The 18,662-nt window shown below is 40.3% G+C and overlaps 1 protein-coding gene across 4 annotated transcripts in view; it reads right to left on the minus strand.

Moving 5' to 3' along the window:
* The window catches only part of LOC142062709 (transmembrane protein 263-like), a 215,117-nt gene extending 200,021 nt beyond the window's left edge, over positions 1–15,096 (minus strand). For 2 of the 4 annotated variants that reach the window (XM_075105554.1, XM_075105553.1), the window contains exons 1-2: positions 13,984–14,390; positions 682–772 (exon numbers count right to left, since the gene is read on the minus strand). In XM_075105554.1, coding sequence (XP_074961655.1) covers positions 682–772; positions 13,984–14,217 — 325 coding nt within the window. In that variant the 5' untranslated portion in view covers positions 14,218–14,390. The other 2 variants (XM_075105556.1, XM_075105555.1) reach the window with 2 other exon arrangements.
* Positions 15,097–18,662: the final 3,566 nt, after the last annotated feature.

The raw sequence follows: 18,662 nt of genomic DNA on the forward strand, positions 1-18,662 counted from the left end.
ATACAAAAGAAAGCAATGCCTATTTTGTTGCATATATACAATGTCTGCAACATTTACAAAGTGGGAAAAATCTGTTCCCTGTATAAATCCAGTGCATGCCATTGCAAACAATGTTTTTAATTAAAATTGGCATTATTGAGCTTCCTACTGACTTACAGTGTCTCACTGCCTCCTCCTCAGATGGCTAAACTGGCTTCCAAGAGTGATGGCAGAAAAAAACAAAATTGCTAGAATACCTAAGTTTGACAAGTCTCTGCTGGGGACAATTTCAATAGCAGGATGCTGCAGAGAGGTAAGAAAAGAATAGATGACTACTTCGGAAGTCTTCCCTAATGAAGGAGCAAAACATCACAAACAAGACAGTAGAGGAGGCCGTATATTCCTAAGCCTCCAGACAGGATGATCAAGCAGGACAATTTTAGTCAGAAATCGCATTGTTAAAGGGAATGCAGCACGATGTCTGCACCCCTGTGGCTGCAGCTTTCTTCAAATGCAAAAGGCTAGACCTTTGGCTGGGAGGTTAGCTCAGCTGTCAGCATTGACAAAGGTTTATCCCTCTCAGAAAACAGGCAGAGGTAGGCTCTCAAGTCAGATAGACAGACAGACAGGACAAGACTTCCTTGGACAGAACGTCTTCCCCAATTTAATGCACAAGGTTTATATTGACTGCTAGTACTGTACCTTCGGGAGGCTGTTCCCGCAGATGAGGAGGCAGTTCTTCATTTGTTGTCTCAGTTTCATCTTCCACCATCTGTGTTTCTAAGCTAGGTCCCTGCAGAACAGAACAGCAAGAGGAGGTAAATTGGAGAAAGTTCAGAAAGGAACCACAGAAATAATTACGGGATTAGATAATACGCCAGACAGTAAGGACACAAAGAGCTCACGTTAGCTGATGAAAAAGAAAGCTGCTGGGATATTTGTTTGCAGTCAAATTACTTACAGGAAGGAGGGAAGAAAAACAAAAAGGAAGGACTCCGCAAGCTAGGAAGCAAAGTTACAAGGGTCTGAGTAGACTAAAAACCAGGAACTGAACAGTGAAGCACAATTTCTAAATTACTATTTCTAAAACACACAATGCAATAATAAATTCAAATCCCCATTTACTAAGGGTTCACCATCAGTTGGAATTTTCAGGAAAAAAAACAATCTTTGATTTGTCTTACCAAGATTAGATTCTGAAATGTCTGTGGCCTGTTCAATACACAAGGAGATCAATGTGGGCTATATAAATGGTCTCACACCTCATTTTTCGAAGGAAGATAAAGCAAACTTGTTTACAGTTTCTAACCCAACCCGGTCCACTGACCATGTAGTTTTCCCCTACATGCCCACACACACACACTTGTGCCTACGTGTGTAACATGCTAAACTAACTACTCCTGAAAAACTACTAGATTGCCCTCCAAAGTTCTGCAATTCTGCTTTCCAGCCTCCAGGATCTTGGGAAGAGCCTGCAACACTGCTGATGGAAGGATATGAGCAGAGTTATCAGATTTGTAGACTTAAGAGACCGTTCACCTGTATTTAAGGCTGCTGAACTCACTCTGCATACACAATATGTTCATAACTTGCATAGCTATAGAAGTGTAGTTGCTTTATCAGTTTCAAACTATAAAAGAAAAAAAAACCACCACAGTGACTGCTCCTTTCCCCCCCTCTTTTTTTTTTTTTTAAAGTAATGGCAGAGTAAACACTAGGCATAGCTACGGAGCTTGTTAAAAAAAAAAAAAAAAACCAGTCTTCTCATTTTGGAATGCTAGTACAGTCAAAAGTGAAATCAGAAACTTAGCAGCCATACGGAAATGAGGCTTTTGCGCACTTTGAAAACATGAGTGGGTTTGTAGTCTGAACTATCTGAAAATGTGTATTCACATATGCAGCCAGAATATTACAGAAGCCAGCTTAAACACTGGTACATCTTCAACTTGCAAGATTTTATTTTTTGAACTCAGGAAGAAAAAGGGCTCATAGCATTAAAGCTGCAGTATTTATCTTCGTACTTTCCAAACCCTGTGACTGCAAGGCTACCCCCATCAGCACTGCATACTTTGTTTCCTGATTTTGCACATTACAAAGACTAACACACTTTTTAAATTTCTCCCTTTGCACAGTAGCTTACATTTTCATCCATTCCCCATTTTTTTCAACAAAATGGACGTGGAAACAAAAAGTGCCACCACATTGTTTTCGAGAGTCTGACAGCAGGGAAAAACAGAATGCCCAGGTGAAGTGTACAAGTCTCATGTTAGTGTCGCTGTCACAACCTTGATTTGTGCCATCCATGACTAGGCAAGCTTTACCTAAGCTATATACCTATTTCTCCTCATTTAAAAACACCTGGTATCAATACTGCCCAGCTTTGGTCAATGAAGACTTCAATCATTAAGTGATGCCTTATAGGAGCTATCATGGAAAAGAGGAAAAAAAATTTTACCACAGGGTATAGATGAGAAAGTAGTAAATTGCCTGACTTAGTCCAATTAAAAATCAAACCCAGGAGTCAGTTATCCAGACTGAAGTCTAACCATCTCCTCACTTCACCTAAATAAGGTGATCTAGATTTTAAGAATGTCTAAACAATTCTGGATAGGAGCAACAAATTGCTTATGGAGTATGTATTTGAATGTTTCTACATCAACCACAGGCAATATATTTATATACATTTCTTTCCTACCCATTAATGCTCCAGAGAGAGAAAGGAGAAGACAAGGCTACATTAGTACAACAAATCAGAATGTTTGTTTTCATATAAGAGATGTAGACACGTAGGACATGAGGTACCAATATTTGCCTTGCAAACATTCTGAACCACAACTACAAGAACTCCCAAACTAAGAGCTGTTTCGAATCCTTTACCTGCACTTTCCAGTTTGCAACACCAAAATTATTTTTTCATTTTTCAAAAAAGGTAACAGAACCATCTGCACAAGGCAAAGTTTAAGTCCTTATTAACTATATGATGCCCAAGGAGACAATCTGACCTCTAGGGACTAAGGGAAAGCCAGTAAGAACAACATTCTTTCCTTCTTCAAAATAGTCAGCAGTCTCACTTTGCTACCATAAGCCAAACCTGCTCAGTGGCTTCTCCCAACAACAGTCCATGACAGTGACACTCCTTTGGGTTACAGTTTTTGTCATCTACATAAATACAAAGAGGATGTAAAGTGCTATCAGAAGCGAGTGGTGGCATTATGGTTTCTTTTCCCTTATGCATGAACTACTTCTCCATGTTCATTAACAACACAGCTCTCCAGTATGGTGGTTATCACTGACAATACTTGCCCTGAAATAAAGGTTTATCTTAGCTGAAAGTCAACCTTAGCCCTAAGCTAGCATTAACAAATGCAGCTGTGAGGAAAAGAAAGCCCACTACCATGGGAAAGACAACCATGAAGCCCATGGCTGAGATGCTGTTTGCCATCACCTACTTCCCTCCAATTCAAAACCGTAACATTTGCTGCTGGAATCCCAAACAATACACAAGCCAAGATAACTACTTTTATAGAATATTCTTAATATCTAACAGAAATGGCCAGAATTTTTGAAGACTTCTTTTTTTCACTACTCAGAAACAATCACAACACAGCCTATTTTTAACTGTATTTGGTATACATTTCCTGTATTTTTTTGAGAATCTTCCAAGAACACTGAAACAATTGATTTACAAATTTTTTTATTTCGAAATTCAACATTAAAAATTGAAAACAGTCTAGACTGAAGCATGGCATGCCAAGTAATCATAAACTTAACTTTTCCAATAATTTTTTTGCAAGAAACCTTGAAATCTTGAGATTTCCTAGTTCCTAAAAAGAAGTTAGAAATGTTTTCAAAGAGTAACCCAAGTTCTTATCTCATTGCTATCTTATCACTATATATAATCACCTATAATATAGGGAGCCTCTAGAAGAATTAGTCTCGTAAACTTCTACGTTTATCACACTTCAGCATATCAGTTTAATCGAGACCAGTGAATAAGCGTGCACAGTATTGGTACTGAATTTCACTAAGTAATTAGAATGTAAAACAGTTAACAGTAGATGAGACCCTAGGTTCTTGTATCCAAATCTAGAAGTAATACTTAAGGCTCCAACACTGACAGATGTTACTAACAAGATTACAAAGTCCCTTTACAATGGCTTTGTATCTTAAATTAGCATGTCCGCTGCTTTTTTGGTTACATCTGCCAAGTTCAATTCGCCAGGTCTACTGCAAGCTTGACAATCAAAAGTTAAGATATCTGCAGTTCTGGCAGCACGGTAATCCACAACAATCAAAAATTTATAACTAAGTTAAAAAAAAAAATTGAGACCAACAACTTTATAACACTCCTACTTCAAGAATGAGGTATCACTTACATCTGTGGGTTTTTTTATTCTTAAGGATCCTTGACAGACGAGTACGGGAATGGGATGCACTCAACTGTATGAAGTTTGTGGCTTGCAGAGAAGTAGCCATGAAGAGTCCAGCAATTCTAGAATAATTGTCTTGAGCTGCAGCCATGGCAGAAGTAACGCACACAGGTTTTGCTTTTGCTTTGATGCTCCCCTCTAGCAGCATCTAGGATGCTGGAAGATGTATCAACAGTTCAGAAACATCAGTAGATTATTAACTGTACAATAGTCTTTCAATTATTTAGGGTTTATACAGCCTTTTTAATTGTCAGTGTGGTTCCATTCCTCACTAGCGCCATTGGAGAAGCACAGATTTAAACAGGTATTATTACAGGGATAACTAGGGTGTGGAGCCTAAGAACATGTAACTAAGAAAAACCTCTTGGCTCTCCAGAGATGGTCCCTGCTCTCACAAGCAAGCACATCCTACAGTTCCTTTCAGCAACTGACGAGTTTCTGACTATGAGCACTATTAAGATTTAGTGGAATTTTTATAGGTTATATTTTAAAACAAGAAACAAGTCAGCACAAGCAGAGGCAATACCCACCCTTCCGAACTGAAGTTATGGATGTGCCAATTCAAAGGTAGCTCAGTCTGACCCTCCCAACAGTTTCAATGAACTACAAGGAAGCTGAAAAGCTTTGTATAAACTCAGCAAATAGTAAAGATCAAGAGAAAAAACCTACCAGGATTCTCACAGAAACTGCCCAAGGAACATATTATCCTATATTCTGATCACACTGTATGACTACTGGCTGTATAGCACAGTTTAACTCAAATATTATGAGCTGCTGTGACCCGGTTAATTAGTGTTCATTCACTGTCTTATACTGTGTTTCATAGAAGGCTATGTCTTTATGGATGGAGAGAACTTCCAGTACTGAACTAAACAAGTGTGACAATTCACCTGCAAGCATTTCAGCCTACACCTCATTCTTTTCCATGGGATAAAACACTTTTGAGAATAATTCTGATCAGAAATTCGGGATCTGCTCATATTTTCAGGATATTTAAAGAATGTATATTTTACAAGTGCTGTGATAAATCCATGCATGACAGAAAGAAGGTCAATATTTTTCACAAAGGACTGAGGTACGTTTATGACACTGAAACCAAGAGCTGCATTTATCACCACATCTGTATTAACAAATTATTTCAGTATGGTCAATCATAAGGACTGCCTATACCACCTCACTCTCCGCAGAGTAAGTAACCAAAAAACCCACATAGTTCAGGAGCAATCCCAACACCAGACCACCATTATCAGCCCATTTTTCATGTAAGTCAATAACAACATGAGACCGTCGCTGCAAATGCCCTAACAGGTAAGCCAGCAGTGGAAATGGCCAAGCATTCTAAAAAGTCCCTACAGACCATCTTGAAACAACCAAAAACACCCTACCCTCCACCACCACTGCTTTTAGGCCTTTTAGACTCTACTTTTGTATTAACATTACATTAATTACTGTACATAATCTTAAACTGAAGTCTGTCAATTGACTGGTCACTGAGCCAGGATTAGGCTAATGAACAGCAAAAAATAAAACCCCAAAACAGAGGCCAATGGTGGGGAGGGGAACAGGGGTAATAAAAGATTAAAAAAAGAAGAATCCATCCTGTGAATAATTATTACTGAAATTGAATGAGTTTGGGCCAAAAAAATTCAAGTTTCCTTCAGTTTATGATTACTAATAGAAAGACATTTTACTGCTGTTCCCAACCAAGAAGCACATACCCTACAATTCTGTTCCTTCTTGCCATTTCTACTCAACCCCTAGAAACACAGTATTCTTAAACACAAAACACAAACCACACAAAACAACAAAAAAACCCCTACAACGTGAATACTCTTCTCCATTATACTGAATTTTATTAGTAATCATTTCCCCCTTGCAGAACAGAAGCTGGAGGAATGAATGTAAAGCCCAGTCATGACTTCAGCAGCAGTTTAGTGTCTCAGTTCCGAGGCTACCCTTTGAAAGTTATTCTAAAATCTGCAGCTTTAGTTATTTCTTTCCCTGCACGTTTTCAGGTGAAAACGTTATTTATTTCCTGACCTAGATCTTCATATTTCCATTCTTGCTCCTGAACACTTTACTCCAGTTTTTCCTTTCTGACATTCATCTTTACATTTATTTCCATTCTGGACTTGAGCCTAGAATCTCACTTCTTTCACTGTTCAAAACTGCCTCATTCCTCATAAAGCCTCTCCTTAAGAGCCCACAAGGTCAGACCTACTTCATTCTACGCAAATCTTCAACTGCCAGCCTATATCACATGTCCTCCATCCTGCCTGACACTGACTTTCAGACCTGGTATTCTATGTAGGCACAATTCCAATAAAGCAATTTAGCAGAGGAAAATTAGTGGCAGCACAGGCTTACCCCTCCACATCTGTGATTTCTCTCGTAAGCTTTCCCAGCACATGTCCAACACCTGTTTTATATAGCATCAAATACATCTCAACTGATAACTACAAAGGCCAGGTGCACCCCTAAAGAATTACAAGACTCAGTGGGTCTGTGGGAAGAAATAAGTGATGTAGTCCCCAAGTATAGGACAGTTTAAGTGCTTTGAGAAACTACAGTGATATTTTTAAAGTATCATAGTGAAAGCATTGACTATTTTTGCACCATGTTTAAAGAATGCTTATTGCATGCTCACAGGACAAAAAAAAAAACCCCATAGTTTCCTGCACATTTGCATAGTTTACTGAAACCACAAAAACCCCACCTCTTCTCATCCCAGGTTCACTTCCTCCAAACGGGTGAGAGATGATACACACACAGACTGGGCTGAATGTGTGCAGATGCCAAAGGGCTTATCAGATCCAGTAATAATGAAGCTGACTTTCATTAGGCTTCCCTATGATGACATCATTAATGACATTGTTAATTTGCGATCTCTCCTCTATCCAATCACTGTTACAAAGTTCCTCAGAACTTATCTTCAATATTTCATGTTTAATCAAATTACATTATTCCATCTTCTGTATTTGAAGGTGGCTTGTTGCTCAGAATGTCCTTCCTGCTTCTACACAACTAAATAAAAGCCTCAATTCCTACAGAAAACAAGGGCTTTGCTTATTTTAAGAAAAAAAAAAAAAAAAAAAGGATTTTAAACAAGCAGACACTGCGTAGGTAGTTCAACATGATGACTCGCTTTTCCAGGGAGCTGAAGGTCTACAGATACTTAACTTCAGCTGAAGCACATACCTACCCAGCCATGTCCTTATACGCTACTGCTCAGATAACTACCCTCAGACACTGGAAACAAGTTTAAAACTATCCCTGTACCTTTGTTAGGCAAGTGTCTGTTGCAACCGCAGCTTTTACTTCAGCAATGAATTTTCAGCATATTGGGGAATTAAGAGTTTCATTTAAAATTTAAAATGTAATAGGAATGTTCCACTGAATTCTGTCATCACTACTGACTGCACACCCACACCTTAGGGGTTTCTAAAGTCAGCTGGGCTTCCTGCAGAGAGAAAAAAAAATTATCTGCAACCATGAACATTTTTTCCCCCCGCTTTCCTGTAGGTTTAAGAAAGCCTCTTAATGGATTCTTTGCTATTAATTTTGCAAAACAAGGTTCACTCATAATGAGAGCTTCTGTGCCAGGTTTCAGCCCAAGGGAAATTTGAGTTACAGTTTTAAATCCCCTAGAACACTGAAGGAAAGTGCAGAAACAGAAATGCTGAGGATGACAGTCGCGTAAAATTATAGCACTTTGAACAAAGTACGCTGTAAGAAAGAACTAGAAAAGTTGCTTAGATCACTTACTCTTCTCTGCATCTGGACAAACACATTAGGGAGGCTACAACTTTAACAACACTTAATTTTGTCTTGACAACAGGACTGGAGGAGAGAGGCAATGAGAGCAAGTTTTAATGTTGCAAATTCCAAACCAAAATCAAGCTCTATTGGTCTCAGCAGAAAAGTCAAATCCTATTTCTACAGCAATAAAACAACTTTGTACTGCGAGTAATCCTAATTAGGGTTTACTTGGCATAAATAACTTTTCAACAGCACTAATGACACCACAATCTATTCAGCAAGCCAGTAAACAGCCTGGTTTACACTTTTTACATTCACACTTTATATGGGGCAGATAACACCATTTATACAGCAAAAAGACAATACAGTCTGCTCAGTGGTAGTTCAGGCAGTTCTGGATTTTGAACCAATTATTGTATTGAATTTTGTCTTGATGGACCATTTATTTTCCATCTGAATTTTACCTATTAAAGCAATGTTAGCACTGAAAGAAAGTTAAGGTTTGTTTTTCTAAAACCAAAGCAAACAAACCACACTTCATTTGATCATGTACTGACCTGGCCCAAAGAGACCACTCCTCACTCTGAGCAGGTTCACCAATGTCATTATCAAAAGGATACCAGATAGCCGTGTAAAGGCTGAAAAGTTAGCCTGAGAGAGGCTGCACGATTTGCTGTCAATGCTAGTTTAAACTACTACCTCCACAAGGAATGGTATGCCTTGTCCAGAACACTTTTTATATTCAAAAACTGACTGTGCTGAATTGCATTTGTTTGGAAAAAAGTTACATGAAGGCCAAGTGGCATTGCACAGCACAACTCAAATATTAGCAGTCTAATACATATGAAAAACATTAATTATAGAAACACCAGACAGGCTCTGAGAGAGGAGTACGATACGGAATGATGCAGGACCAAGTGCATGACCCTTGCATCAGAGCAAACCAATCTGACAGCAATTAAATAATTATCAATAACGATATCTCAAAAAAAGTCAATTAACTCATATTGATAATTGACCATGCATTGATTTAGGTAATTTCAGTGGGAAGAAGCCTTCCTACATCCTGTCAGTCACTCACTGTCTGTCAACAAAGACTTCAGGGGGAAAAAAATTCACTCAGTTGAGCTGGTGAACCAAAAGCAGGCAATAAGACGACTTGATGACCTACAGTTTTATTGCACTTTCTACGTAACTGTAATTAACAAAAGTAGTATAAATGTATAAATGTAATTTCTCCAGCCTGATCCTCGACAGGTGGATTTAACGATTAATGCCAGTTTTACTCAGACTCAAGAACGGAGATAATGCATGCTGCAGAAAGAATATTTCCTGATGAGATGTGGAACTACCACTCTAGAAAGCTGCAGACAGCATGAGAAGTTTATCTTAAGTAAAAATGAGAAGCCCTTTGCTTAATAATATAGGCCTATATGATGGTCATTAAGATTTTCTTAAGCATGCTAAAGACTTAAAGAAATAGTATCCTTTCCGTTAGCCTCAGTAGGGTCACAGTTTAAAAGCAAAACAAAAAACCAACACTCATAGAAGGATGCATTAGAGCAATATTCTATAACAGTGGTTTCATATGGCCAGCTTGAATTACCTGAATATCATGCATTCATTTCCTTAAAAGTGCACAACTACTGTTTTAGCTTGAATGAGTTGAAATTTAACTAATTTGTTCAAGGGATCTTACACCTAGAACATAGTAATTTCTACAATAAAGTTTGAATTCAAAGTACATAAGCATGTACCCAACTTGAAAAATACAAGCACTCCCCCCCAAGAGTCACAAGAAGCATCACTGGAACAGTTTGAAACACAAGTCGTCTTGCCAAAATCTTAATTATTTTTTTTTAAAATTAGGCAATAAAAATAATAATGCTGCAAATCCATTTGAAGTTAAAAAGTTGTTCCAAAAGGACCAAAAGTCATTTTAAATGTTAGAAATCGAGGTTAAAAATACTTTATTCAATCCAGAACTTATTTCTCTTTCCTTATTTCATCTGGAATTCAAAATGCATTTTCTGCAAAACATCAAACATTTCTAAATCAGCTGGGACATAATAATATGATGTATTTATCACACGATTTTTGAATTTATTTTGTTGATGGCTAGGTAAAGTCTATTTCCTTCCTTACAAATGAGTCCTGAACTCAGATCAGAGCTCTTTTAGCTCAGTGTTGCTTGTTGTTCTATGAGTTTATTGTTGTAGTGTTTTAAAGGCTAGATTTCAAACACAATATTTACTTTACAGAACAAACACTACATCATCTGGTATTATCAAGCTCTCAAATTTCAAGCCCACATGCCTTAAACTTGATAGCCAGAAGTACTGCCAGCAGTCATGCCCTTTCTATTTCAGGCTTCATAGAGATCTCATTTTCTTCCAAACTAACTGCAAGAAGTGTAAGTAAGATCACAAGTTGCCGCATACAGGATTTCAACCAGAGTTACTTTGCTCAGGAACTAAACAGCCATCAGATGGAGAAAACATTTGATCATTATGAAGGCAACCAACACAAAAGTAAAAATTCATCTGGCAGCAACAGCTTTTGGTAACGGCTGCCCCTTTACTTTTGAGGATCTGGAAGGCACACAGACTCTCTCCAAAAATGATTTTTTTAGATTGAAGGGAAGCCCAAGAATCGCACTAGACCTTTAGGCAGCTCTGCAGAAGTGGTAAGACTGTAAGATTTGCTAACACAAGCACAAACCACTTTTGTGACTTCCAGTAAGTTCAACCAGCAGGAACATTTCTTTTGAAGAAACTGCTTAAGACCTCTACACCTGCCCTCACCAACGTAAGCATGTGTCTTGCCCAGAACTTTGAAGGCATGTAACCTCATCCCATCTCTCTGAAATTCAGCTGGAACACTGGGAAAGGAAAACCACCAGGAAGTTTGTAAGGTACTTCACCAATAAAGAAAGTAGGATGTGTAGGCAAATCTTAAGTCAGAATTATCTACTGAATATGCAGTTCATGTTCCCTTTTACTCTATCACTTACATTCCACTCTCCTCCTGCTTCCTATAACAGATTCAGGACTACATGCCAGGAAAAAAAAAAATTATTATATACTCCAAATAAAAAGGAGAAGAGACGAAAGGTATTGCTTTCTAAGCTGTTCCTTTCCCAAGTACTTTTCATTTCAAATGTCAAGAACCCTGCTAAACAGGATCAGAGACACGTTAAAAAAAAAAAGTTACATATACATCAAGTTTTGACAGGACAATCCATGACATCCTTCAGGAACAGAGCTGTCTGTAAATATAAGCAAGAAAAATTTTTACTCAGGCTTTCCATAACTTTTGGTGCTTCATCTTCAAATACCTTGCCTTTATCTGATCTCTAGGATCCATCTGCCAACATCAAGTATCACAGGCAGTCAGAAAACCAGAACAATTACAAGCAGTAAGCTCCCATTCATTCTCTTACATACAGCTATAAATTTCTCGAAGTAAAATGTCACATTTATGACACCTGTCTTATCCCAAAATACATAACTTAAATGCAAGCACGTGCGAAAGCACCACAAGCTCTCATTATACTTTGGAGAATCACTTCATTAAAAAGCGGAGCAGCTACTTAAGTGAAATCACATCTTGAGCTTGCCTTCCCAAACAAGAACTTCAGTACGACCTGACACTCTCAATGCCTTTCATTCCCCTGACCTTGGATTTAAGTTTGAGCAGTGACAGAAGCAATGTTAGATGCAGTCACTGCAGCAGGAACTGTACCAGGTAGCCGTCAGGGACTATCCTAACACCTCAATTCATTCACTGGTTGAAGATAAGGCATGAAGAGGTTCTGTTAACAAAGACACAAGCACATTCTCCAGTGCTGCCTAGGTCATGAGAAATCCAGCGCTTACCCACACAGAATAATACTGAAAACATTATTTTTCTGACAGTGTGATGGACAGGTGAAGGTTTGGTCATCTCCCCACAATTCTCCACTTCCTTAATGAATGAAACTGCCCTCCCCACCTGACAGACCTGGTACCCAGCCTCCTAATGCAGGCTGAAAAAGTCTATTTCCATACCATCAAGATGCTCTCCCCCTGAAGGAAGCAAACACTTTAATCACATATCATTTAAATGTTTCTACGTGTAGCAACGGTCCACTTTCAAGCTGACTGCCTCTCATTCCTGTCCTGTTGTGCAGGAAGTAGGGGCCTTAACCAGTTTTATATTTTGCATAGCCTGAAAGCGCCCAGGGATACCATCTTTTGGCACTGCCATTGCTTGAAAGACATAGGAACAGAAGCAAAGTACACAGACTATCTTGAAACCAGCCCAGCTTCAACACCTCAAGCTTTAAAGTATGACATTGCCACACTACTTTATTTCACTATACCTTTTTAATAGGATACTTACATTATTTGATTTACATAAAAATAAAATACATCAAGCCTCAGCTTCCTCAGTAGTCAGCCATTAGTGATGGATCCTGAAAAGATCCCTTCCACAGCAGAATTCCCCTCCTGTTACCACTTACTTTTCTTCACCTGCTTCTTCCCTCCTGTAAGTAGGCAGACCATCTTTATATTATACATACTGGCATTAACTTGGTTTACTTTGACAGCCCTGCTTTCTCAGCAGCCTGCTAACCAGCATCAATGCGAAAGGCTCAAGACCAATACTGCTAAAAATACACAAACTCAAATTTATTTCCCAAAACATAACAATAATTAGAGGAGAAACAGGCAGGATTACTTTTCAGAAAGCTTGCCTCTGATGTATTCCCTGCAGTGATCAACAACTTAAAACTTTGATTTGTTTTAAAGTCACACTGAGGTACGTGTGAGCAGGTCTGTAAAAGGGATTCAGATCTCATTCTCACACTGCACAGACACCCCTCCACCCGGCTTCTCCTTTCCTCCCCCTTTTAAGGGGTAAAAAGACTGTGCACAAACACTTTGATGCATTCCACTTGTTCGTTAAAAACATAATTATCCTCCCCCCCCTCGCTTCAGACTTTAAAATATGCATCTGCAATGATCTTACAGGAAACTGGCAACTGCTACAGCAGAAGGTGGTACATATGGTAAGAAACACACACTGAAAGAAATTACCCACTCAGAGAGAAAACTGAACCCTGTTATATGGAAAAGCTCTAGACAGTGCTTAAGTGCTTATAACTGACTGGTAAAAAAAATAAAAAACTCTCCCCCAAACACACACATTTTCCTTACAATCAGAACATGACTCCACTCACATCTTGCTGTACTTTGAATGAGACCATCTAAAACAGCCATGAGCTTTTCCCACTCCAGTGGGGCAAAAGAAGAATTTAGCACAAGCAATGGGCTTAGCAGGAATAATCAGATGTTTACTCTGCATGCAATAAAACAGAAACTGAAGGAAATCTTTTCATTTTTGGTCTCAAGCTGGATGTACTGTTCAGCCAGCTCTCTGAGGTTTTTGTTTTGCAGTATAAGTTAACAACTCACCCAGGGCAATAGCCCTGTTTACCAATAACTGCCTTATATTTTTTTCTTTTTGTTACCCCACACTATTTGAACTAACCAGCATTCACAGAGAAAGAAAAAATATTACTCTTTACTATGAGGTTTTGAACAAACGCAAAACAAATAAAGAGCACTGCACAGAAGGAAACTTTCTTTTGTATATATTTATTTCATGTACTTGGAAACAGCCCCTTTTCTTTCCTCTGTTAGCTGCACAGACACTGACAGTTGAGAGTCTCTTGTGCATGGAGACGATGGTTAACCTGAGAGACCGATGCAGGCGCCCTGCCCAGAACCCAAAACCTGCACAAGCTGGGCAACTTCTAACACATACTTACTTGTCTCAGAGGCTTGGAAGAAGGCCCAAGCCAAATTTCTCCATCAGGATAGGTACAGACCATAGTTTCTGCCTCAAAGAGCTTACAATCTAGCTGATCAATATATTTTTTTACTGCTAAACAAATTGAGGAGACAGGGAATGCCCGGTGTACCTCACGTTTCAGGCTGATTAATGACAGGGAGCCCTTTAAAAAAGTCATACACCTGCAAATTAAACAGATACAACAGAACATAATGGGGAAAAAACCAATAGCACAGCACTGCTGACTCCTAACCAACACAACTGAAGAGACAACCTCTCAACTGAGAGCTAGTGTGTTACTACTTTTATAGCCCATAGAGGCATCCACCTCTCCCACGGCCGAAGCTGCCAGCCGGCTCGGGTTAGCCCATTTCTACCCTAATAGTTTACCACATTTCCAAAATTTTCCACATCCAGCGAACCAAGGAGAAAGGTGCCCATCTCCTCCACGGTCTCGGAAGGGCCTGCGAGAGAAGCAGCACAGGTGAGCGCCGGAGCTACTCCCGGTGGCATACCAAAAGCACGAAACCCCACGGCTGCTGGGGGAGTAAAACCGCCTACAGGACTAGAAGAGCATGAGGAAAGAAAGCCAGGGAAAGCAGGACGATTTCTCTGCAGAGACCCAAGCCCAGAGCGGGCCTTCCCCGGCTCCCACGCTGCCCCTGCCCGTCACGGCGCCGCTGGAACAATCGGGTTTTAATGGAGAGACGCGGTGTGAGAGGGATAACTCTTTCTCGGAAGATGTTTCCAAGAAGCGGCACCACATCCCCACGAAGTTAGAAGCTTCTGGAAGTTGTACTTCGTTAAGAGAGCAAGCGGCCACCACCTCCCGCCGCTGGTTACCGCCTCGGCCCCGGCCCATCGCCCCCCGCCGCCTTCACCCCGGTGACAACCGCCAGCATCACCTTCATGCCGCGTCTCCCGGACCACAGCCCGGCGGGGATGGAGGGAGGGAAGGAGGGCGGGCGGCCGCGGGCAGCGTCCCCGTCTCCCCCGGCGCTGGGGCTCCGGCTCCTCCCGCGCTGTGTGTTTACTTCAGGCGGGAGGGTGCGCCGGGAGGGCAGCGCCATGGCAACCCCGGCCGGAAGAGGAAGCGCGAGGCGCCGGGGCCGCCATTTTGGCGGGAGGCAGCCGCTTTCCATCTCCAGTTTCTTCTCCCTGCGGTAAATCGTGGCGGCGAGGCCTTCTCTTGTCGGGGAAGGCGGCCGAGGGAGCTTGCGCGGGGCTTCCAGTAATGTTCTGAGAGATTCAGAGCCCAGAAGTTCCAACAAAGCCAGGCCTCCAGGCAGCATTTGCCAAGAAACCCTGCCAGCTGTGCTGTGAAAAAAACTCCCTCCTGATGTTTGATGTTAAAGTGTTTAAAAAATTATATTCACCACCTCAAATTTCCATTGTATGCCCGATGGGAATGCAGCAAAGGGATATAAATTTACCCAGACATAGTCAAACAACGAAATGGTGTTTGGTCAAGGCGAGGAGCCTGTTTCCAGACTTTGGCTTTGCTCTGCTTGCTGACACCCTCTGCAGAATAAAACAATGTCTCCTCTCTAAATGTACTTCGTGTGTTTTGGGAGTTATTTTAAATTACAGGTAACAATCTTAACTGCTGCTAGTCAAGTGCTGAGTGACTATGAGAGGTTGGGGCTCTCTCACATTATCCATGTCTCTAGCTTGCAGGTGGGGCTTTGCCCATGGCTGCTGCTTCACGTGAGGGTGTCATGCTTGGTGGTGAATATGAAAGAGTTTGGAAATAGCCTGGCATGTAAAGGCTTCTTTCTCATGTGTAGCTTTAAAAGTATAATCGGGCACAATCACACACATGAATAGAAAGGTGTTATCTGCTAGCAAATGTTTAATGCAATGAGGGAAGCCAGACAAAGCAAAACAAAAAGAAGGGTGGGCTGAAGTAATGATTCTGCCCTAGTGAGCCCACATCTGGAGTGCTGTGTCCAGTTTTGGGCCCCCCAGTTTAAGAAGGGTGTGGAACTCCTTGATCAAGTCCAGCGCAGAGCTACCAAGATGATTGAGGGACTGGAGCATCTGCCTTAGGAGGAAAGGCTGAGAGACTTGGGTTTGTTCAGCCTGGACAAGAGAAGGCTGAGGGGGATTTCATCAATACCTATAAATATCTAAAGGGTGGGTGTCAGGACGATGGGACTAGGCTCTTTTCAGTAGTGCCCAATGACAGGACAAGGGGCAATGGGTACAAACTGAAACACAGGAAGTTCCAGCTAAGCATGAGAAAAAGCTTCTTTACTGTGAGGGTGACAAAGCAGGGGCACAGGCTGCCCAGGGAGGTTGGAGTCTCCTTCCCTGGAGACATTCACACCCTGCCTGGATGTGGTCCTGTGCCCCCTGCTCTGGGTGTGCCTGCTCAAGCAGGGGGGTTGGATGAGATGATCTCCAGAGGTCCCTTCCAACCCCTGCCATTCTGTGATTCTGGAACTGGGAGATAACACAACATTAGGCAAATGATGGTGATGAGAGTTCAATTTTCTCTGATTTAATATTATTCCACAGGTGAATATTGAGCTAGTATATTATGTGGAGAACCTAACTACAACTCAACAAGTGGTAGAATCCGAAAGAGGAAAGATTGCTTTTGTTCCCTTTTTTACCCCTTGACTGAGAAACTTTGCATTTTTTTCTCCAAAGGATATGCCCACAGCAGGCAATTATAGCTTCTAAATCATTCTTCAGTTCAGTGGACCCTATTTAGTCAGAAACCCCAAAAGGAAAAATGTGCTAGCTTAACAGCTGAAAATGCCTTCTCTTGGTGCACAGTGGAGGAAAAGCAGCTGATTTTTGTTTTTGTTTCATACTGTCTTTTCTAATCTGCAGAATGTCCTTGGACAACAGAGGTAGAGTGGTACCCCAAGACTAATATTCGTTTTTCAGTTAAATAGGGAACTCTTGAAAGACACCAAAGTAATTCCCTCGCCCCACATGGAAGACAACTACAGAGACCCCTTTTTCTTTTTTTGCTTCTCAAAACACAGCCATACCTTAAATCATTATCTGGATCGCTTCTCAGAGAAAGTATCCTGTAACCCTTTCCTGGCACAGATTCTCATAGCAGAATTTACAATTTCTTCTGCACTTATATGCATACTTCACTTCAAGCACGTGAATCTTCTCAGAAGACTAGTAGTGGAAGCCAATGAATTCAGGGAAGGTTTCACAGACCACACTAATTCCTACGAACAAGCACATATATATGTATGCATATATAAGCACACCTACTACGTGTGTATGAGATATTACCCTATGTATTATATATATAATACTAACCGTAATAACACAACCAAAATATAAATGCTCTCCTGAACACACTATATAACAAAATTTATGTAAAATAATCTAGTCAATAGTATTTGTAGAAACAGATTGAATTAGATTTTTAATTGCATAATAGAAATCCATATTTATGTTCTAGTCAGATGGTGAATAGAAAGAAGTTCATATCATGTTTGCGTCAAGTTTAACATGTAAATTATAGCCTGATTCCCAATAAAATAATATTGCCTAAATTATAAAGGGTTAAAAAGTAAACTATCATTTCCTTCATCAAGGTAAAATGAGACATTCTAGCAAAGTTCAAAATAATGCAGCTTTCTACATTTAAAACTCAAAATTATAGATGAACATAACATGATTTCTCAGAAAGTTCCTAAACCCCTAAAATAAAATATGCGCAATATTTTAACCAAGTTAACATTAAGGTGTCATGTTTGCTATGTCTATAGAACATTCAAAGAATATTCCAGCTGAAAAATCAGAATATTCTGGATGATAGACGAATGGGGTGGGGGGAAGCATAGGAAATGATAAGTTGTTTACTTTATGCTAGGCACAGAAAGTCCTTTATTCCTGAAACTATTTCAGCAGGTACTAAAAATATTCCCTAACAAAACTTTAAACAACACAGGCTACGTACACACTAGCAGGTAGTGCAGCTCACAGGGTATGACTTTGTTCAGTTACGCAGCTGGTGCTAAGGACACTAGATCCTTATTATACATATTGCAGGGGGTGATCACTTTGAACAAGCTCTAATACTTTAGACTAAATATTTTATATTCATACATATATATTAATACTTCAGACTGAATAACAGCTGTAACAACCGTGCATCTGGAATAAGGCTTTCCAATCTAGTTTCATCCAAAAGATTTAATGCAGTTAACATACTCCAAGCCTACTCTGGTGAGATGCACCTCAAAAATGTGTTTTTATTGAAGCAAAAAGGCTAGTGTAGATGTTTCCATAGTTAAACTCCATTGTTTGTAAATTAAGTGTTGTCTTTACAAGCCAGAAAATCCAGTCCCAACCTTCCTGATGCATGGACCCCTCTAAGAGATTTACCCACCCACAATTTTCAGTGAAGGCAGAGGATCTCAGACATCTTAAATGACTAAAGCATGGTTCACTTATAATTTCCTTCAAGGTTTCACCAGTGAAAAAAGATTTTGACCTTCATATTTTGACCTTCAGATTCAGCCGGTGACAGATGGCTGAACACAAGCCAGCAGTGCCCAGGTGGCCAAGAAGGCCAACAGCATCCTGGCTTGTATCAGGACTAGTGTGGCCAGCAGGAGCAGGGCAGTGATTGTGCCCCTGTACTCGGCACTGGTGAAGCCGCACCTCGAATATTGG

The sequence above is a fragment of the Phalacrocorax aristotelis genome, chromosome 10, assembly GCF_949628215.1.
Source record: "Phalacrocorax aristotelis chromosome 10, bGulAri2.1, whole genome shotgun sequence".
NCBI classification, from domain to species: Eukaryota; Metazoa; Chordata; class Aves; order Suliformes; family Phalacrocoracidae; genus Phalacrocorax; species Phalacrocorax aristotelis.